Genomic DNA, 22,794 nt, shown 5'->3' with positions numbered 1-22,794 from the left:
AGGCGACTGGGTCACAAAGAGTCAGACATGACTTAGCGACTGAACAACGACAACAGGCAGAGCTGTGCAATTTGGAAAACGGGACCAGCTGCATGAGACTTGTCCCCTCCTGTGTCCCTCAAACCACCCAACCGGCAGCACAGAGGCTGCAGGGAGCAGAGTGACTGCCGTGGACTCGAGGCCTTCGGGATACGCGTGTGCCTGAGACATATCAGCAGCAGCCCAGCCCGGTGCGCCCACCTGGCCCCATCGGGCCCCACCGACCTCGGAGAGGAATCGCACTTCCCCAGGCCGTGCCGCTGGGCTTTGTTTTCTTGCCCTGATCCCAGCTGAGAGCCCAATGCTGGCCAGAAATGCCCCAGGCCAGCTCATCCTCTCCCGGATGACCGCTTGAGTCCAGCCCCTCCCGGGAGAGCACAGGCCATCAACAGATCTTAAGGCCCCAGAATGGCTCTGGAGCTGAGATGTGTGAAGACCCTACACACACTAAGCCGCATCTGTCTTTCTAAGTCTCTTCTACTCCAACGAAGGAGTGCGAACTGGTTCAGGGACGCGTGTGACCAGCACTGCCCTTAGTGAGAAGGCAGATGCTCCTGGCTGCTTCCCCAGCTGCTCCCTCACCCTTCTCCCTGGGGATTTAGTGTCCGCTGTTTGGAGGAGGCTGCCTTCCAGACACACCTGTGCCCCGGGCGTGGGGGCAGCGGGGCAGCTTGGGGGGCATTACGCTCACCCACTGTAACTGCTGCCCTCTCTCAGGCGGACACCATACAGGAGGACTGAGCAGACAGAATAGAGGTAGAGCTTAGAGGCTAAGGAAAAAAAAACTCGATGAAGAGATCATATATCTCACCCTGAAGCTTCTCGTCTTTTCTCAGCTCATTCGCTGCCGTACAGCAAAGTGTCAGGAAGAAATATTTATCTCCGCGCTTGAAGCCCAGGAACACCACTCTCATTAACTCCCCAGTTTTATTCTTTCAGAAGATCCAAATTCAGATAATCTCGTTTCTATGTGGTCAAATTACCCAGGGCAAGTGTCCAAGGAAAAACCCCCCACCCTGGTCTCCAGTCAACTCTCACTCCATATTAAGGAGATCTGCTTTAAAAATGCAGCCCACTTTCTTTATTTTGGTAGCTGATTCTGTAGATGTTTGTCTGGCAACTGAGAAAGCAGTTCTTCAAAGCAGTGGTTCCTCACCAGGTGAGTTCATTCCCAAGAGGGTATTTAGTAAAATCCGTAACCTTTTTTGTTGAACTTGGGGCTGGGATGCTACTGGGTCTAGTAGGTTAGAGGTGTAGGTAAGATCCTACAGCACACAGAAAAAAAAAAAAAAGGATTTTCCTCAAAAAGGATTTCTGACCCAAAATGTCCATGGTGACAAAGTTGAGAAATCTGGCTTTCAAGTTCTCCATAAGTTTACTGTATATAATCCCTATTATTCATTCAACAAACTACTACTTGGAACCTAGTATAATCTTTTTCTTATGAATGTCTTTGTTTTCTTATTTAATTTATTTTGTTTTTCGGCCGTGCTAAGTGGTGTGGAATCTTATTTCCCAGACCAGGGCTCGAACCCACTTGCCCAGCAATGGAAGCAGGAAGCTTTAGCAGCTGGGCCACCAGGACAGTCCCACATAGGATGATCTTAGCACGTGACGCTGGGCTCTGAGGCTGGGCCGCTTGCCCTGAAGCATCTAGTAGAGGAAAGGCAGAGGTTTACAAGAAAATAAAAAATATTTTTTACAGAGCGTGCTAAGTGCCCGAGTGAAAATACCAGTCGATAGAGGAAAGGCCGTAAGTGCGTGAGGGTGTGCTTGGGGGACAGAGGAACAGATGTTATTTTCCCCGAGACAACTGTGAACTACATGTTCACTCTAAAGTACAAAATTCATTCTCAAAAAAAAAATTAAATTAAATTCACTCTCAAGTATAAAATTGAAATAACTGCTAGGAAAGATCACCAAAGCCCTAAGCGCTTCTTAAGCCGTCTGTCTTTCTGTTACAGTCACATCCTCAGAGAGAAGCGGCCCGCTGTTTCCTCTGTGACTTTGCTCCTTACTAAGATGATTTTCTTCACAATAGTATTTTTCCAGCACCAGGGAGATGTTTGATTTTCTTCTTCTGGCCTCACTTTATTCTCTCCAGCTATGCCTTTAAAATATTGATCCACACAGTGTGAGTCTGTGCCTGATAATTAGCTAATCGACACATGCTTATCCCCTTTTATCTTTCCTCAAATCGCAACTTAAATTTGTTCACAATCTTGAGGATGCACTTTTCTAAGCCTCTGTTGGTTGGCCTCTTTTTTAATACCGAGGGCCAAATATGTAGCGGGAAAAACTGTCTCCTTAAGCCCTGCTCCCATATTCCAAACTGAAATAAATGCCAGGAAGGCACAAACATGCTGATGAACGAGTAAAATGGGCATCAGAGAAAATGGCTTATCCCTCCAGGAAATTGGTGACCAGATCATAGGCGTTTCATCAGACAAAAGTGCACCTAGATTAGATTCGCAGGGCTGAACAGCCTAGTGATCATTTCCACGGCACACACCACAGACAATTATGCGTCTTCCAGGCCAGCAGTGTGATGATTAAACTGTCTGGAATGCTCCCACCAACAAATGTGAGCTCATAGCTAAGCTGAAATTGAGGCCAGTTATGAAATAGAAGTGCCAGGTGCCACAGGCCGGCACACAGAGTATCCCAGGCATCGCACTAATCGGTCATTAACATCCACCTTCCGGGCTCTGCTTCACGTGCCTCTGTGCAGTAGTGGGTGGCAACTTTTTATTTGTTTGTTTTTAAGTCTGAGTTTGAATCCTGACTCTGCCATTTTCTAGGTCTTAAACCTGGATAAGTCAACACCGCCTCTCTGAGTCTTAATTTTCCCATCGGTGAAATGAGGATGACCAGGCCTGTCTCTCAAGATTGTCATTCTTTCCATCAGTCCAGGTCCAGTCAGAAATTCAGAAACCCCATCAGTTATTTCAACAGAAAATTTAATACAAGGTATTGGTTAAGCAGTTGTTCAGTTCAGTTCAGTTGCTCAGTTGTGTCTGACTCTTTGCGACCCCATGGACTGCAGCACACCAGGCCACCCTGTCCATCACCAACTCCCGGAGTTTACTCAAACTCACATCCATGGAGTCAGTGATGCCATCCAACCATCTCATCCTCTGTCGTCCCCTTCTCCTCCCACCTTCAATCTTTCCCAGAATCAGGGTCTTTTCAAATGAGTCAGCTCTTCACATCAGGTGGCCAAAGTATTGGAGTTTCAGCTTCAGCATCAGTCCTTCCAATGAATATTCAGGACTGATTTCCTTTAGGAGGGACTGGTTGGATCTCCTTGCAGTCCAAGGAATTCTCAAGAGTCTCCTCTAACAGCACAGTTCAAAAGCATCAGTTCTTCGGTGCTCAGTTTTCTTTATAGTCCAACTCTCACAAGCAATTTTTAGGGAACCAGAAAAGAAAAAAAAAAAAACCACCAATGAGGAAGAAGCTACCCGCCAAGGGCTGTGAGCAGAGGACAGAGGTGAAGGGTGTTAGAATGTAGAAGTGTGACAGCAGAGCCCTTGAAGGGCTGAGATGCAGGCAGCCTCGGAAGGGGTGCCACCCTCTGAGTTACCATCGACACAGAAGCTTTGGGGGCGGCAGAGCTGAGCCTCAGCTGATTCTAGGAAGGTACAAAAGAGAGCTGGACTCTGGAACCAGCTGCCACTGCCAGGCAATAGGCCTTCAACAGGGGACACGCTTGAACATCGGCAGGAGTGTGAAGGAGAAGTCCTTCTCCCGCTCAGCCCGCCTCTTTCTGGCGCATCTCTGGCAGGTGGCAAAGTAGAAATGTTAATGCAAAGAGCCCCCAGCTTCTCACAGCAGAGCCCTGAAGGCCAATTTGAAGCTGAGAGAAAATAGCTTAATACATAACCCATTCATCCACGCCTTGTGCGCATTTATGGAGTGCTTACTTCGTGTTTGACCTCAAGGCTCTGCGCCAGGCGCAGAGAATTAGGTGGAAACCCCGTGAAGTGCCCTATGGCTCAGCGACTCACGTAACGCAGACCCTCACTTAAAATCAGCTATCTTCTCTGGGGCCCAGAGGGAAACATAAGTGAAAAGGAAATGGAAAACAAAGCAACACGAAAGAAACAGAACTCCAGCTCCTGCCTGTCGAGAGGTCTGCGTTTAGGTTAATTATTGTGAGGCAAGCCAAACGTCAAGGCACAAAGTCACACATGCTTGTGCGCCTTAAATAGTACTTGAGACACAACTGTTTGAAGAGCTCAGAGAAGCAGAAGAATATCTGGGGGACTGTCAGGGAAATCGGGAGCAGGGCGTGGCAACCCGCTCTGGGATTCTTGCCTGGAGAATCCTATGCGCAGAAGAGCCGGGTGGGCTACGGTCCATGGGGTCGCAAAGAGTCAGACACGGCTGAAGCGACTTAGCACAGTACAGGGAAACCTTCACCAAAAAAAAAGTGGGAATGAACGACTTTAGTTTGTAGACAATGGCCTGAACTGGTGAGACCAGGATACAGCAGAAAGCGCCTGGAGCTTGCTGGAAAACTTGCCAGGTGGGGCTGACGTTGCCACCAAGACCTCTGAGAATGGAGTGTGGACTTTGATGCGGGAAACGGAACTTGGGGCCAGCAGAGCATTTCTTGATTCTCTCTAAGGCATAGATGAGCCACTGGGATGTTGAGAATGAGCAGAAATTATACGTAAAAAATATTGTTTTTGTAGCTTTTCGATTTAACACAATACCTTTCAGATAGTGGGATATTTGGAAACAGTTGCTGTGTTGAATGGGATGGGGTGGGATGAAGTGATAAAGGCAGGTCTTAACTTTGAAGAGCTGCCCTATTTTCCCTTGTTTGAAATATAGTACGACATGCCTTGTGAAGTACTTCAGGCAATCAATTTTAAGGACAAAAGTTCAGGAAATAAAAGCAAGCAATAATCAGAGTTTTAACAAGTAAAGATAGAACCCACCTAGGATTTTTCTGGTGGTCTGGTGGTTAAGATTCTGCGCTTCACCGCAGGGGCCGCAAGTTCGAGCCCTGGTTGGGGAACTAAGATCTCATGTGCTGAGTGGTGTGGCCGAAAAGTTAGCAAAAAAAGATGAAACCCACCCATCAGGACCCTGCGCTCATTTCTTAGCCTGAGACCTGCCATCAGCGTGAACATGGCGTCGAGTTTGCAGAGACGGGGAGGGGCAGTTGAAAGCATCATGGACTTCGGTGAGAAGCGTGCTGGGCAATGTGCTGCCAAGTCCATTCCAGGGACTCACGTGGGAAAAAGGCACAGGATGGGTGTGAGTCTTGAGTGTGAGCATGCAGACCATGTGGTGTCCTCACGTCTAACCCGTCGCTTTCTTCTTGGCAGACCCATTGCAAGATTTTGGCTTTTCTGTCGACCAGTGTGCCAGACAATTAAAACCAAATATCAACATTAGATTTGGAATGGTTCTGAGTAAGTAAACATTGCTGACAGCACATAAAACATGACACAGCCTCTTCGTGGCTCAGACACCCGGTTATTTGTATTTGCTGTGGTGGCTGAGCCGCTGCGTCCCATCATTCTCTGGAATTAACTATTTCCATTTCCATTTTCATTTCTCTCTCTGGGTAATATCCAGATAGAGCAGAACTCTCAATTAAAGCTGTTCTTTTGTGAAAAGAGACCCTAGACACTCATTTGGGTGCTATAAGCACCTGGAATCAGTATATCCAATAACAACAACAAAAAGAAAATATTTTGAGCCTAAGTATCAATGTTTGCTCAAAAGAAGGCTTTTTTGCTTAGTTGTCTCAGCCACAAACAAGTCTGGTACCAGCAGCATGGTTTATCCTCGCATTATTTCATTCCACAAATAGCTCATCTAAGCTCTTAAACCCGGACACGGGCAAAGACGTGGAATATCTTCTCCCTCCACCAAGTCAATGAGCCAGGATGCTTTCAGGTTGTTTATTTTTATTTTTACGTGGCCATGTCATCACAGTTGATCATCACATTGCTATAGCTGCTAGACTCTCTCCTTTCTCACAGTTTCCTCAAAACAAGAGCAGAAGGATTTAATAAATTGAGCATGTGGACTCTTTCCAGAGAAATGGAGGGAACATTCCCGGACGCCGAGAACTCTCAGGCATCTTGGCATTTCCAGACCTTGCACAGTGTCTGGGCTCCATACCAACAGCTCCGGGAATGCTGTAGGGAGAAAAAGAGGACTAGAAGGAAGGGAGTGAGCAGAATCTAAACAGGGAGGAAAGGAGAAAAGGGCGGAGAGTCGGGAGCCGGCTGTGCAGAGCGGCCAGAAGCTTCCTGTGTGATAATGGACATCAGCAGTGGGGATTACAGGCTGGACCGCAGCCCGCCACTCTTGGGGGAGGCACCTGGGACCACGTAGCTGAGAAGCTGTAGGAGCCAGGTCCCCAGGGTCCACAGCGTCAGGGCACGGGTGCAGGTCAGCTAGCAGCTCCAGGCAGGTGAAGTCAGTGAAAGGCTTTCATCCACAGACATGTCCCAGTCGCACTGCCCAAAGGCTGTTTTACCAAAACAGAAAGCTGTTCGCCATACGGCGCAGACTTCTGGCGATGAAAGGTCCTTCAGCTCAGGCTTTTATGATTTCTGAACACTCTGATGCTCAGCGAAGCCCACACTAACAGGAAAGCTGGTCTCCCCTTTGCCCCCAGGGGAGGACATCGAGCAGCTGTTTCTGGATGTCGCGCTCTTCAGTAAAGGACTGTCCATCCTGAACTTCTCCTACCCCGTCTGCGAAGTGGATCTACCCAAGTTTTCTTTCTGTGGAAGAAGGAAAGGAGGTAGGTGTTTGGCTGGCTGACGGCCGCTGGGGCCCAGAGAGAGGTGGACAGGAGCTTGCGGCCAAGGCCACGATATCCAGGCCGGTGTCTAGGGTCCCCTCTCCCCTGCGGTTAACCTTAGCCTCATGGATCATCACATGTTGTATAAAAATGACCACATGGCCCATCCCACAGGACCTGCCTTACAGGGCAAGTGTGGACATCAAATGAAATGCGTTTATCGAGTGTTTGCAAAGAGAAAATTGTTGTTAATGTTAGCAGTGGCACCTTGTGAAAAATAACCGGTGCAGTAAGTAAGCTACATGAAAACATTGGATATGGACTTAATGTTAAAGGTATTGCAAAGCTTGGAGGTAAGATAAACATGACCCTGACACCTTTTGCAAGCTGATGAGTCCTTTATTCAAAGAAATAATTGCTCCCTGGTTCATCTTTTGTGGCAGTCCGATCTTACCTATGTCAAGTGTTTGTCCAAAGCAGGGAATACATCATAATTAGATGAATTTCAATACACAGCAGAGAAGATTCCCTGAGAGCTGTTTTTCAGGTCTGACATGACATCGCCCAGGAGGCAGGTGTCATTCCTAACAGCAGCTGGAATTGTAGGGCTTCCACGACAAAGTTCGCTGATCTCACACCTGCAAGCAAGACAAAGCGGGAAGCTTAGTGGGCACTGGGGCTGGGCACCTCCCCGCCCTCCCTTTCACAAACGTGGGCATTTCCTGTTTGTTCTGGTTCACGCTGAACATGTGAGCCTGGCCATGCCCCGAGATTATTGAATGCAAAGGCCTCTCAGTCTCACTGCCTCTAGCTGTTCAAAGTCAGTCGTAACAGCTCTATCTAGGTCAGCAATTCACGTTTCATCAGCCAGAGTTCCACTGCCTCACTGTCTCTAAGTGCTGCTTTTTGTGGGTCTAAGAAACGAAGAACTTGCCTAGATTTGGAAAAAGTACCCCGAATACTTTCTGCAAAACACCTTATACCTCACACAGCTGTAGTAGAAAATAAGACAAAGCACCTTCCAGGCAGAGGCCATCTTGATGCGTCCCACCGGTAATCCATGCCAAGGACCGGACAGCCTGTGTCAGCACGCCCGCAGCCCCACCCAGGGCCTCCCTTTGCAACTGTTCACGGCACACGTTAGTAACAAATGCAGTCCCAGGGACTGAGCCACTCATTTCTGCTCTGAAAGAAGGGGAGCAAGTGGCTGTGTCTGAGGCCTCACTTTTAAAATACATCTTCTCTGGGTGGGGTCCCCTACCTTTTGCACATCCGTGATTTCTGGGCCACTGTAGACCTCCTATAGTGGCCCTGTGGTGTAAGGGTTAGCACTCTGGACTTTGAATCCAGCAATCTCAGTGCGACCTACTTATTTGGGGCTTCCCAGATGGCTCAGCAGTGAAGAATCCACCTGCCAATGCAGGAGACCGAGGAGATGCAGGTTCAATCTCTGGGTCGGAAAGATCCCCCGGAGAAGGGCATGGCAACCCACTCCAGTCTTCTCACCTGGGAAGTCTCATGGACAGAGGAGCCTGGCGGGCTACAGTCCAAGGAGTCGCAAAGAGCAGGACCCGACTGAGCGACTAAACAACAAGACTTCTGCATCTCCTGGTTGCTTCGTTTTTTCAGGCTTCGGTCCTGCGGGTCCCCGGGCCTTTGTTCTCGGTCTCTTCCAACACAGGGTTGGAAGCCAGGCTTACACAGAACCAGACCTTTGCTGTCTCTTATGGCTGTGTGACTTCAGGCAGAATTACTCAGTGTGTCTGAGCCTCAGTTTCCACATCTCCACAGAGACCTCATGGGATTCTTAGTAAGGATAAATTGGACAATTATACAAAGTCCTTAGGACAGAGTCTGGCACACAGGACTCAGTAAGTGATAAATGGCAGCAACTGCCGGCAGGTGATGAGGGATTTCTCAAGCAAGGGCTCTGAGCCCCTGAAGTCATCAATCTCAGAGTGGAAGTCTGCATTTTAACAAGACCTGGAGAGGCGGCAGAGCCTCGGGGGCTTAGAAGTTTAAGACCGTTTTTCCTTGGAGGTAGCAGGAACCTGACTTAGGCCCAGGTTGTATATCCTCTGCTGGCTGAGAGCAGAGCCCCCGCAGCCCCCTTCCACCTCTGGGGAGAGAGCCCCGCCTGCAGTTCTCATGAAACTGGAATTTGGAAGCACCAGCAACTCAGCCTTCAGCCTTTCTTCTCTTCATGTTTTATTCTTTGTCTGCATACTTCAAGCAGCTGTGGGTTTCCTGCTTGCAGTGACAGGGCAGCTGCAAATTCATGAAGAATCAACAAAAACAGCGCTTTATTACTGCATTGGCAGCAAACACCCACCCTTGAACTGCAAAAAAAACATAGAAACAATGATCACCTTAGACTTTTTTTTTTTTTTTTTACTAAGAGAAGGAAAGGAAGGAAGGAAGAAAGAAAAGACAGAAAGAAAGAAGGGAAGGAAGGAAGGAAAGAAGAAAGAGAAAGAACAGTGCCTGTTCAGGAATTCTGTAACCCTGGGAACTTCCCTCCATCCTCAACATTAAGCCTCTTGTAAATGATCCAAGAATGTGTTGAACTTGTCCTTTGAAATCCATCAGTTCTTTTTGTTGATCCCAAAATATTGAGATTAATAATGACATAGGACCTAGGTCCGGATAGTCAAAGCTATGGTTTTTCTAGTAGTTATGTATGAATGTGAGAGTTGGACCATAAAGAATCTGAGCATCAAAGAATTGATGCTTTCAAATTGGGGTGCTAGAAAAGACTCTTGAGAGTCCCTTGAACTGCAAAGAGATCAAACCAGTCAATCCTAAAGGAAATCAGTCCTGAATATTCATTGGAAGGACTGATGCTGAAGCTGAAGCTCCAATACTTTGGCCACCTGATGCGAAGAACTGACTCCTTGGAAAAGACCCTGATGCTGGGAAAGACTGAAGGCAGGAGGAAAAGGGGATGACAGAGGATGCAATGGTTGGATAGCATCACCGACTCATTGAACATGAACTGGAGTAAACTCTGGGAGACTGTGAAGGACAGGGAAGCCTGGCACGCTGCAGTCCATGGGTTGGCAGAGAGTCGGACACGACTTAGCAACTGAACAGCAACAAAAGGCCAAAGTGTTTTTAATTCTCTAAGGTAATACGGGATCCTTTACAAACTCTCAGCCTGTTGTGGAGTTTCATTAAATCTAATTGAAGTGAAGTCAGTAAGTCATGTCTGACTCTTTGCGACCCCATGGACTGTAGCCTACAAGGCTCCTCTGTCCACGGAATTATCCAGGCAAGAATACTGGAGGGGATTGCCATTTCCTTCTCCAGAGGATCCTCCCAACCCAGGGATTGAACCCAGGTCTCCTGCATCACAGGCAGATGCTTTACCGTCTGAGCCACCAGGGAAGCCAGTACCCACAATTCTGTGTAATCATCATGTAGGAAGCTATTTGAGAAGGCGGACTGGCAGCTCTCCTGTGGACCCCGTGGGTTGCTGGTGTTTGCATTTTAACAAACGTCCTGAGAGCTCTGATGTGCACGAACACCTGAGACCCCCAATCTGAGGAAGACCACCCCCTGTGACATCTGTTTCATGACTTTCGGTCACATTGCCCTTCCCTGTGGCTGCCCCAGATTTCTGAAGATCAGCTGAGTTTCTTCCCTTTCTTCCCATCACCATCTCCTTTGCTTCTCCTTCTGGCAATGCAATTAGCCCACCAATTCACAAGCTGTATTTTGAGAGTTATATTAAGTGTTTACACACAGAAATCCAAAAATAGATTAGTAAGGAAAAAAAAAATTTTAATCCTCCTTCCCTTCTTGCTGCCAGAAGTTATAGCTCTTACAGAGAAAACCTGGGCGGCAAATGCAGAAAGCTCTTGTAGGAAGAATGAAGTTGGAGAAAATCATTTCACCTCCTAGGCCATCCATGGCTCCATCGTTGGCCCTGTCCATTCCAGGAGCCATGAGTCATGTGTGGCTCCTGATAATCAGAAACGGGGCCCATCCAAGTGAGATGAGCTCTGAGTACAGTTTGCACCAAATTTTGAAGACTTTGTACAAAACATAGATTGAAAAAAGAATTTAAAAATCTCATTGATGCTTTCTATATTGGTAATCTATTGAAATTATAGTCTTTTTTTTTAATTTTGTTGAAAAAAATCTTTCAAGCAGAGATGATTCACATAACTTCAAGATAAAATTATTAATGGCATATTTTAATTCATGCATGTTTTACTTTCAATATGATCCTAAAGGGTGCCATTTTTGAAAAAGGATTTTGAAAGGCTTGATCAGTTTTTTCAAGTTTAACTTAACTTTGATATGCATGTCATTGTCTTATAGGCATCATTGGGTTTTTTTCCCTTTAATTGTTAGCTGGTCTCACTCTGCCAGATAAATATTCATTGTCAATGGCTTTAAGTTCTTTAACACTTTCTTTGCCTTTAGAGACCTAGATTTTTTTTTTAATTAAATTCAAAATTTGTATTTTGTATGCAATGTGTTAATTATATTTTCCATTGCCAAAAAAACCAGTTTTTGTTGAAGTATAGCTACTTCACAACGTTGAGTTAGTTTCTGCTGTAGAGCAAAGTGAATCAGCTACACGCGTACATATACCCCCTCTTTTTCGGATTCTCTTCCCGTTTAAGCCACCAGGGAATGCCGAGTAGAGTTCCCTGTGCTCTGCAGTAGGTTCTCATTCGTGATCTGCTTCACACGTAACACCCATAGTGCGCATGTGGTTCTCATTCTCGATCTGCTTCACACGTAACACCCATAGTGCGCATGTGGTTCTCATTCGTGGTCTGCTTCACACGTAACACCCATAGTGTGCATGTGTCAGCGCCGGTCTCTCACTTCATCGTCCCACCCTCTTTCCCCTCCTTGGTGTCCGTTCATTTGTTCTCTATGTCTGCGTCTTTATTTCTGCTTTGCAAATAGGCTCGTTGAAATTATAATAATTGTAATATTTGGGTTAATATGCACGTATTATTAAATTAATTTCGCTTGTTTCTTTTTACTTTTTAAAAATAATACAAATTACAGATGTGGCTCACATTATATTTCCATTGGATAGTGCTGACCTAAAACCAAATGTCCAATACGATAGCCACTCACCTCGGGGGGCCACTGAAATCACTTACATTGAAATTAAATTAAAACCTTAGCCACACTACCCACCTTTCAAGTTCTCAGTGGCCACATGTGGATGGCGGCTGCTTTATCTAATGATGCTGATGCAGGATAGTCACACCTTTGTGGAATGTTGCACTAAGCATCACTGACCTGGTAGGCTCTGCATCACTCTGCATTTTTCTTAACCACCTGTCCTGAGTTTAGTTGGAATTTGTGTTGGAAATTTCACTGTCTAGACCAGGGACTTTCTCTTTTGTTCAATACCTAGAGTATGTGGGTGTCATGGTTCCAAAGAGGTCTTTGCTGGAGCCCAAGAATCCGCCTGCACTGCAGGAGGCCTGGGTTCGACCCCTGGATTGGGAAGATCCCCTGGAGAAGGGAAGGGCTACCCACTCCAGTATTCTGGCCTGGAGAATTCCAAGGACTGTATAGTCCATGGAATTGCAAAGAGTCAGACGCGGCTGAGCGACTTTCACTTCACTTCACTTCAAATATATGTAAGCCGCCACTCTTGGCCCTTCTCCGGCCAACCGCCCAGTCTCCTCTCTGGGCCCGAGATCAGTGTATCAGTGCCCTACTGCTGCTGTGAGCCTAGTGACCTGCCACACAAAGGTGTTCTCTTACCACTCTGGACACCAGAAGCCTGAAACGAGACTCAGGAGGGCTGTGTTCCTTCTGGAGAATTCCGAGGATGGATACAGATCCATTTCCTTGAGGTTTTTAGTTTGTGGAAGCTGCTCGCTTTCCTTGACTTGTAGCCACATCCCTCCTCTCTGATTCCATCCTCACATCCCCTTCTTCTTTTGATCTTCCCCAGCTTATGAGGACCCTTGTGGTTACACTGGACTCACCCAGACAATCCAAGATAATCTCCCCATCTCAAAATGCTTAATATGACATCTCAAAATCCTAATTTTGCATCTTCAAAATCCCCTTTGCCTTGTAAAGTATCTACAGGTTCTAAAAATCAGGACATGCACATCTGGTGGGGGGAGGGGCAGGCATTAGTAGCCTGTACAGCCTCCAAACGGAGAACCAGCACAGGTTGTCTGAACTGCGCATACTATGACCTTGTGAAGAGGCCATGTAATTGTGCGTCATCAGAAGAAAACTCAAACTCTGTATGCTTCCAATGAAAAGGCCCTCCAAGAAGTTCTGAGAGCTTCACCGGTGATACAGCTACTTGTGTAGCTGGGGTGAGATGTGAGTTTCTCTGTTAGGGGATCCTATCGCTGCTCAGAAAGGTTTGCCTTCTTGGACTGTTCTTGTTGCCCTTTCCCAGACCCCATAACGCTCCCACCAGTCAGGTCCCCTGCCCAGAGGAGAAACTATCTGACTAGAAGTGGGGGACACAACCCATGTGTCTGTCGGAACCATTCTTGGCAGAGAAAGAGGCTAAGATTGTCAACGAGTCCTTATAGGAGTTTGTCATTGAGAGGAGGCCCATGTGATATTAGGGCAGAAAGACCAGGGTAACGAGCACATCTCTGAATGCCTGGAGAGGGGGCATGGCGGGACCCTACTCAGCCCTAGAAGGCTGCTCACTTCATAGTTTTATAAATGCCCATTGCAAGTGCACAGTGAATGTGTCTAAGTTTAAATAACGTTAGATTACTCTCTTAGTGAAAGGGCAGCCGTCTGGTCCACGACTCTTCGGGAGCTGCTATTTCCACATTTTAAAATCCATTTCCTCTCTAAAAATACACTGTGTGCCAATCACACAAATATCTGGGTTCCCCAAAAAAAGTCGATTGGCAGAAGCAACTTCAAGTATTCAGAAGCAGGAGGGTGAAGTTTTTAATCCACTCCGTATTAAAAACTGATCAAGATTCCCAAAGGAGAGAAAGAAGTGGGTACCGCGGCTCTTTTTATAGCCCTGGAGTGTGAGGATGTTAATTAAAGGAATCTCAGAACCCGAGATGATCTGGAAAAGGAAGGAGCAAGAATTTAATTTTAGGTGTTGTTTCATCAGGTTTTAAAAAAAAAAAGTTTCGCAAGTTACTTGCAGCAATTCTCAGGAACTTCATGGGCCCACAGAAAAGCTCCAGTTGAAACTGTAAAATGAGGACCGAGTTCGTGGCAATCTCTCACCCCACAAAGGTCGCTCATAGTGAAGCACAAATCAGCAGATGTTGGAGCATTAAATGAGCATAACAAAGTGCTTGATAGCATTTGTTTGGTATGCTTCAAAAGACAGCACTTGTCCATTTTTTTTAAACCGGAAGCTAAAAAAGAAAAAAAAGACACCAGTAGAACTTAGCAACTGTTCACAATGGCTCAGGAAGAAGGTTCCCAAACCCAGCCTTGGCATGTTTCTCTGCGTCCCCCTGGGAACCTTCGCGTCCCTCTCCTTCACACTGGGAAGTAAGGTGAGAAATGTGCAGGAAGACCTGCTGGCTCCCCCTTCCCAGGGCCCCGTGCTCCGCGAGCTCGCACACGAGCTCCTAGTCCCCTCCACGCCCTGCAGAAGAGGCCTTCCTACTTCTGCATTGCAAGTGCAGGCGCTGCGTCACGGGATAGTTAGCAACTCGTCCACCAACACTTAGCGAGGAGGAGAGCTGGGTCCTGCCTCCAGGATCCAGCCGTTTGCACTGTGTCACCTTAGAACACCAAGTAGATACGTGAAGTGGGTATAAAATGCGTCCAGGGGAATCCAAGCAGAATCCAGCCGCACCTGACGGGAAGGGGCGCGCTCACTGGTGTGCTGGGACTCTGCTCCTCTGTCAGCTGGGTCCCGTTCCCTGAGGGACTTCAAGTGGTTCGTGGTCCCAGCAGCCATGGTTCTTGAGCTGCAGGCAGCAGAAACCTACTCCTGCCGTCAGCAGCAAAGGGATTGTCTTGAAAGGCTATGGAGAAGTCACAGAATCAGCGAGAAGACTCGGGGAGATCTTGTCATTCAAACGTCCCACACCAACCATCGTCTCAAACACAGCATCTCTGTACGTAAATTTAGCAAATCTTCCCAAACATCATTATCAGGGCTTTATACGGATTAGCTCTCTTCATTCCTCGCAACTCTGTTGTTGTCCTTACTATACCCGTCTTAAAAACGAGGGCGCTGAGCCCAAAGGGATCGTAACTGTCCAAGGTCGAACAGTCACGGGAAGTTGTCTTAGGATTTAACCCTGAGCATCCCAGGGCCAGCCTACCCTCTGAACCCTCATCCTGCCTGGCTCTCTCTTGACCTGCATGTCTCCTGCTACTTGCTACGGCCTGGATTCTGTCCCACTTAGGGATTTATGTACCACAGTCAGAGACCCTTTGCTTCCATCACTGGATCCCCAGGGCACAGTAAGCACAGACAATAGTAAAGTCAATTCTGTTTCAACACTTGAATGACGTGATGTGCGCTTTGTCTGTCTTTCCAGAGCAGATTTATTATGCCGGCCCTATCAATAATCCTGGATTTGAAATTCCCGAGGTAAGGGTTTGGTTTGCTGTTTTATTTTGTTCCTTAATTATTGTATCGAGCAGTTTCTTAAAGAAGGAGGTGGGCAGGGAAGAGACAGCAGAGGAGGAGAGGGAATTAAACTAAAACCTTCAAGTTTTTGCACCGCCTTTCACTGAGAAGACCCTTTCTGGGTGAAGCTGTTACTTCATTGTGGGCACTTGCTAATTAAAGCTTGACGCATGGGTTTTGGCGTTTTGGTGTTTAACATTTTTGTCCGGCGGGATCCTGGGGCACCCCTTGTGGAGACAGCGCCCCTAGAGAGGGGCTCTGGGGCCCTGTCCTGCTGGAGGACTCTGTCCAGGGGCCTCCGCGTGGCCAGACTGTTAGAGGCGAGGCAGGCAGCCACAGGCGGGCTGGCCATTCGGAGAAGGGAAGAGAGACAGCCCAGAAAGCTCTAAGCTCCCCAGTTACTGCGCTTGCTCAGTACTCACAAGCTCCCACCCCGTAAATAAAATGTCCACGTCTTGCACCTTCACTGTTTTTCCAACAATTCCTTTTTATTTAAAATACCATTAGTTTATGAAACAGCCGAATTCCAGCGACTCAGACATAGCGATCCATTCTCAACAGCTACTCCTGAGAGCATCCTTCAGAAAAACATCAAAAGAATCACAGAAATGTAATCGGTTTGTTTCATTTTTTGGTTTTCAATTTCATCCTTTTCATCTTCCAAAGCCTGAGTATGACTCTAGAAGAGGACCTCCTGCTCCATAAAGAATCTCTTGAACTCGTTTCATCCCCCAGGACATGTTCCCTTTCTGTCCCAGCCTCTGCATTCCTCCTCTTCAAGCCGCCAAGTCTCCAGACCACCTCGGTCTTTCTCCAGCGATGCTTTGGCAGCTGGGGCAGGTCCAGCTTTCCAGAGTCTTCTCCTCAGGCCTTTCAGGGTAACACGCAAGTTGTACAAACTCTCTTCCCTTCTAGGATGTGAGACCAAATTTCTCCCACAACGTTTTTGCTTTAAATCTTTGCTATTTGAATTCTTTTTCTTTCTCCATTTTTTTCTGTGGATCCTTCCCATGCACCCCCAATCCATCAACTTGAAATTTGCAAGCAATTAACTTTTGTTTTGCATTACTAACTTAAAAAAAAAAAAAAAAGCAGTTACTCTTAGCAACTGGAATGAAATGGAGAGAAAGAACTTAAAAGTCATAGGATCACTTTGAAAGAAATGAAGCCCAGATGTACCGAGGTTTATTGCATCCACGTAGGATACGTGGGTGAACGCATCACCTGCATCCGTGGCCCACTTGCATTACCTGCATCCGTGGCGCACTGACGATGGTCCTTGAGATGTTGCCCAGTGTGAGGCTAAGACAGTGGTCAGGTTGCCTGCCCCCTCCTGCCTGTTCAAGCATCCACAGAAGCCCTCTGTGCCATCCTCCTACCTCTTCAAGACTTTCTGGGCCTGTGGAGCAGGAACCTGGCCAGTCCTGACCCCCGAGGCAGGCCTGCAGGGGACAGAACCAGAACCACATGTGAGCCATCATGTGAGCCGCACAGGCAGCTGGAGGCCTTAATCCCAACCTGGGCTCCCCTGCTGGCCCGAGACCAGCCCGGCCTCCCAGGCGCCCCTGGCTGGCCGCCAGCCTGCAGGCCGCAGAGACGCTGCTTCCTAACGTGGAACAGAAATGGTGTGCAGACTTTTGGTTTTAGAAGACCTTGCCCAGGTGCCCCCTTCTCCCACCAAACCCCCCAGAGGTGGGCTCTGTGCTAATTCCATCCCTGCTCGGCTGAAAACTGCCCACTCGGCTGCCAGTCTTCAGTGTGTTGGTATTATTTTCTTTTTATCACAACCAGTCCTTGGCCCCACTGAAGTCCCGCCTGCAGCGGGCATCTGTCTATGGCGGCTGCTTTCTGACTTAGAGACTCTATGAACTTCCAGCTTGGCTGCCAACTTGGAGGTACAGCCTGAACCCTCTAAGTGCCAAGGGTGCAACTACAGCCTCCTACCTGGCGAATCCAAACCGCGGAAAGGCCCCTGGTCTGTGCCTCGTCCCTTCTTCCTGCCCGCAGATGGGCACAGCTGCCTGAACACTTTCACCCCTTAGAGCAGAGTCTGTATTAATATATCTTGTGATTCAGAATCCCGAACCCCTTCCTTCAAATACTGCATCTTTTGTTAGGCTTCTAAAGCATGGATGAAAGACTCAGTTGGGTTACAGTAATTTCATGTAGCGTGTTCTTAAAGGCACAGGAACAGTGAAAAGTAGATGATGGGGATGACGATGATGATAGAGAGGAAGAAGCCCACTCGGGTGCACGTGTGAGCTGGTCTTTATCCAGACCTAATTCTCTGACTTTTACACTGTGACTGACACCCCTAACACTGCTTCTGAAGTCATAGCTGCTGCTATTTGAGCAGGCCTAGGGAGCCTAGACCGTCATAGAGTCTTTAAGGTGAAGGGTGCCTAAGGTCACCTTCAGCAGCCTTCACACCCAAGACCCCATCAGTGCTGGGGAACCCGCTCGCTCCTGGGCCTCTGCTAATTGCTAGAAAGTTCTTCTTTCCTAGCCCGAGACCAGTCATGCACCATCCATCCGGTGGTCTGATCTGGCCCTGCCCTCCAGCTGACACAGATTAAACACCCTCCCTTTCTTGGATGGGGGCTTCCCTGGTGGCTCAGATGGTAAAGAATCTGCCTGCAGTGCAGGAGACCTGGATTTGATGCCTGGGTTGGGAAGATTCCCTGGAGAAGAGAAAGGCAGCCCACTCCAGAATTTTTGCCTGGAGAATCCCCATGGACAGAGGAGCCTGGTAGGCTTTAGTCCATCGGATTGCAAAGAGTTGGGCACAACTGAGCAACTAACACACACTTTCCCTTGGGTGACTGGCTCCTTAGAGATGGGCCAAGAGTCCCAGGAGCTTCTTCCACCCTCCACCATGCAGAGCCTTTCTCCTCGGGACAGAGTGTCTGCAGCCACGGGCTGTGGGGTGGGTAGGGCTTCGGCCACGAGCACTGCAGATGTGGCTCCTGCCCAGGGCCTCTCTGCTGCGCCACACACAGCCTGGGCGGCCTTCCCTGACCGCAGGCAGAGGGGCTCCTCTGTGGCTGGCCATGGCCAGAAAGGACCCCGAAAGGCAGGAACACGTTCTCTAGTGGCGCGTTCAGGTTCCGTGCCGTTGAGTTTTGCCCCCCAACTGCCTCCTCCGTCTCCACACACAGCACTCCATCTTTCCTGTTGCTCAGGCCAGGATCCTTGGGGTCAGCCTTCACCCCTCTCTTCCCCACCCACGTGGGTCTCCTCAGCAAACCATCTTGGCTCTTCTTTGCAAATCCAGCCAGAATGCCCACCTCTCCCCCGTCTCCCCCAGCTGCTCCGAACCGTCCCCACCTCTCACCTGGCTCTTGCAGCGCCTCCTACCTGGTCCACCACTTCCTCCGCATCTCCCCCCATCTCCTTCCAGTGTCGGCAGGCATGCTGCCGACAGCCATGTCGGGACAGGCCACCCCCCAGAGTGGAGGCTGGTGCCGCCCCCCCCAGGCCCTTGGGGCTGTCCCCTGCCTCCTCCCTCTCCTCCTGCGGGCCTCTCCCAGGAGTCCCGTCTGCCTCCTCAAACGCGGGGCCCCCAGCCTCCAGGGGAATGGTGAGCTCCCGCACTTCCTTCAGATCTTGGCCCCAAGGTCACCTGCTCAGGGAACCTGCCTTGAGCACCCTACTCAAAACCACACAGCAGCCCCACCACCCCATCGGTCCACTCCCCATGGGAGCGCCATCTGAAGCACCAGCATCTCAGGCTTAGCCAGCCATCCCGGGCGCCCTCTGCTCTCCCGGCCAGCCTGGGGGCCCGCAGGGCAGGCATGGTTCCTCCCGCTGACCTGACCCCCAGGGTCGAGAGCGGAGGCCACATGTGATGGGCTCACTGAGTGCCCACTGCAAGCCGATGGCTTTGCCAGTCTCACAGCTGCTGCTTCCCTGTGCCCCTCAGGGAGACTACCAGGTCCTGCTGGAGCTCTACAACCAAGACCATGCCACCGTGGCCTGTGCCAACGCCACCGTCCTCTATTCCTGAGCCTCTCGAAGCACGGTCAGCAGTCCCGTGGCAACAGCGCTCCTCCCACAGACCCTGCTGAGAGGGAGGACCAGCAGACCACACAGCAAGCCTCCTGGAAGGTGCCAGCGCTGATGTCAGCCGCAGGACCAGAGGTCCCCGCGCTCCCTGGATGCAACGAAAGCCCCGCAGTATCCGCCTCCCAGGAGCTCCTGGGGGTCAACCCAGCAGTCCTGAGGGACCGTCCCTCATCCCTAAGTGCTCTCCTGACAAAGCTCACCTCTTTCCAGCTCCTGGGAGCCCAGGATCAAATAAAGAAACTGGCCCACAAGGAGTGCCTCGTGGTTTGTTTAAGAATCCTGGTACAGCCCTGTAGCTGTAGCGTGAGCTCCTCTGCACACAGAGCCACGGGCTGCCACAGCATAAGTGATGCTGAGAGATGCAGGAAGGTGGGGGCACGCCTGCAAGGGCAGAGCTGGGATAAGCCCCACACTCTGGACGTGAGGCCCAGAAGCTGGTGAAACCTCACACACAGACATCACAGTCTCCACTGAACTAACCTCTTGATAACTTCATCCCGGAGTGCGGCTGTCCTGGCCCCAGCGCACCTCGGCTCTCCTGAGTGTGCTCCTTAATTCACCCCCCGCGTCACTGCCGGCCACTCACATAGCAGGCCCTCTGCTCAGCACTTAGGCTACTCCAGGGGCAAAAGAGAGCTTGTCTCTGCCCTCATTGAGCCTTCAGGCCCCCAAAATATTAAAAATTCCAGTCCCCCACAGTCGTGCACATGCAGAGCCGCCTCCTTCAATGCCCCCATAAACGGCGAGGTCGCCTGCTGTTGCCAGAGCCCATGGGTGCCCCTGATGTCTCCTGTCCCTGGATGTGCAGAATCCCCTGGGGGGCCCCGCCCCCTGCCACACCCTCCTGCTCCCCCGCTTCTGCTTCCAGCACCCCGGTCCCACGTCTGTCCCTCTTGCTCCTGCGAAGGGGCTGGAGTTGGGAGACTGGGGTTGACTATGTGTTTGCAGGCCTTTTACAGCCATAAAGGTGCCACTGTGCTAGTGATGAAAAGAGCAAAGAAATGCATAGTTTTAGAATCTCCGTTGCTATTAATTACCATCCGTCCATAGTTGAACTACCCGGAATAGCAGGCCATGAATGCCTGGTGAATCAAAACCTTAAGCCCAGCATCTGAGGTTTCCTGGGTTGTGGAGAGACGAAATTACAGCAGTGTTCTCGCTGACGCCTAACATGCTCCGGGGCAAAGGCTCGCTGTGGCCATGCCAGGCTCAGGGGCAAAGCTCAGGGCACACACGTGGCCGGGGGCAGGGGGAACAGTTGTGGATCCAGACGGCAGACTGGACTGCTGGTCCTTCTCCATTCCTCCCAGCCAGACATTCCCCGTTCCCTTTCCAGAAACAACCCCACGTCCAGTAGGGGCCCTGGGTGGAGTCCAGGAATTCACAGGTTCCACAGACGGCTCAGGATAGCTGTCGCTGCCTTCCAAAGATGGGGACGGGGAAGAAGCAGAGCACATCTCATCTGCCTCTATTCAGCTGCTCCTTTTTCTATTCTTTGCTCTCTTCTTAAAATTCATTGATGGTGTTTGTGTGTGTGTGTGAAAGAGAGAGAGAGGGAGAGGGAGAGAGAGCGAGCCAAAGAGGCAGGGGGAGAAAGAAAGAGAGTTTTCAAGGCTGTAGGTTTAGTTAAACAGAGACTTACACACACATGTGGGCTGACCCTGCCTTGGCTGAGCACACAGGAGCTCACAGCAGTTGCACTAAGGGTGTGATTTGAGGAAGAAAAAAGTGTTTCTCAGCACCCAGATATGTCTGCCCTTACATTTCACTGAGTTCCACTCCTGCAAGTTGAGAAAGTTTTTCCCTGTTTATGACTCTCCAATTAAAAAGTACAAACCGTCCTGGTAGGCGAAATGCCAGAATAATTATCATAACTCAGGCAGAGCATCATAACCAGGGTGAGGCTTGGAGTTGCCAACATAGGAAGCGGGAGGTATTAGAGGGCAGGTGGGCAACCCACCGCAAGCTCTTAGGCTGGTCACCCACGTGTGCCCAGGGGGCAGGGTTGGGGATGTGGGGAGGGAGAGGGGGCCGTGCCAAAGAACTTAATTACTTCTTATCCATGATTTGCCATTGTTTCAAAATCACCATCAAGTATTCTAAAAATCTCTCCTAAATAAACTTCGCTGAAAAAAAAAAAAAAATTCCCTGATTTAAGATAATGCTATGATGCCTCCAAACCAAGGGACTCAAGTGGAAATAAGCGAGCTCCAGTCATTTTGGTGTCTGTAGGCCCTTCCTAATATTTTAAGAGCACCTCTGTGTATGTGTGGGTGTGTGTGTGCGTGTGTTTGTATTATTTTTAAGGAAACTTTGGTGCCCAAGGAGAACTTCCCCAAGCAAGGTTCAGGCAGAAAGCTGAAGATCCACTGGGTCAGTGTGATCGCCCCACTTGGAATGTTTGTAAGGAAAGGAGACCAGCTCCATCTGGTTATACACATGGCTCACCGCTCACTGCTGAGGTCATGCGGTTCAGGCTTCAGCCACGGTTCACTAGAAAGCTTCACATGGTCATCACCATGTCACCTCTATTTCTCTGCAGTTCTTTTACCTCTGGCCTCCCTGAGTATCGGCTTCATCCTTCGACAGTCCTTCCTATAATAGTAAATAGTTTCACACTTGTCCAAAGTACAGAGGAGGGGGGCCTTTCTCCCCAGCCCAGCATTCACTCTGAGTGCAATGGTTTGGATCACGTGACCATTCTTGGCCAATCACCTTGCCCCGGTGCTGATTGGCTTGCCTGTGTCACATGACCCACCCGAGAGCTGGATTGGCATTAGTCCCACTGGAACCACACCATCCCCTAAGTGGGCACTGGGGAGGCTAGAAATTGTACAGAGAGGAAAGAGTTGTGGAAGAAGCATCTAGAATTAGGCCATCTTTTCAGCTGTTAACTGGGCGAGGGCCTCAGATTCTCGAAGCCTCTGTTTGTTCATCTGCACACGTCAACAGTAATAATACCTGCCTTACTTACAGAAATACCTTGAGAAGTAAATGAAAGAACAGTGCCAGGCATGTAGCTCAATGAATATGAGTTATTATTCTGTTCAGGAGGTGCATGAGTCAGTTCAGAATGCTGTAATAAAAATACCATAAGCTGGGTGCCTTACGGACAACAGACATTTATTTCTCACATTTTTCTCATTTATTTCTGGAGCTCAGAAAGACCAAGCTGCTGGTAAATTTGATGTCTGGTGGAGCCCGCTTCCTGGACCGCAGACAGTTGTCCTTCTGCTGTGCCCTCATGTGACAAGGTGGGTGCTGGAGTGCTCTGGGGTCCCTTTTTATAGAAGCACGAATCATGTCATCACCTCCCAAAGACCCACCCGCT

General features: G+C 49.2%; 1 protein-coding gene across 3 annotated transcripts in view; it reads left to right on the top strand.

Moving 5' to 3' along the window:
• Positions 1-19,714, top strand: part of LY86 (lymphocyte antigen 86) — a 41,904-nt gene extending 22,190 nt beyond the window's left edge. Inside the window, exons 2-6 of one of the 3 annotated variants that reach the window (XM_005223879.5) lie at positions 1,133-1,198; positions 5,382-5,468; positions 6,689-6,817; positions 15,307-15,359; positions 19,321-19,714. In XM_005223879.5, coding sequence (XP_005223936.1) covers positions 1,133-1,198; positions 5,382-5,468; positions 6,689-6,817; positions 15,307-15,359; positions 19,321-19,404 — 419 coding nt within the window. In that variant the 3' untranslated portion in view covers positions 19,405-19,714. 3 annotated transcript variants of the gene reach the window in all.
• The last annotated feature ends 3,080 nt before the right edge of the window (positions 19,715-22,794 follow it).

Source organism: Bos taurus, chromosome 23 (assembly GCF_002263795.3).
Source record: "Bos taurus isolate L1 Dominette 01449 registration number 42190680 breed Hereford chromosome 23, ARS-UCD2.0, whole genome shotgun sequence".
NCBI classification, from domain to species: Eukaryota; Metazoa; Chordata; class Mammalia; order Artiodactyla; family Bovidae; genus Bos; species Bos taurus.
The sequence above is the reverse complement of the archived record's forward strand: the minus strand, read 5'-3'. Positions and strand labels throughout refer to the sequence as shown.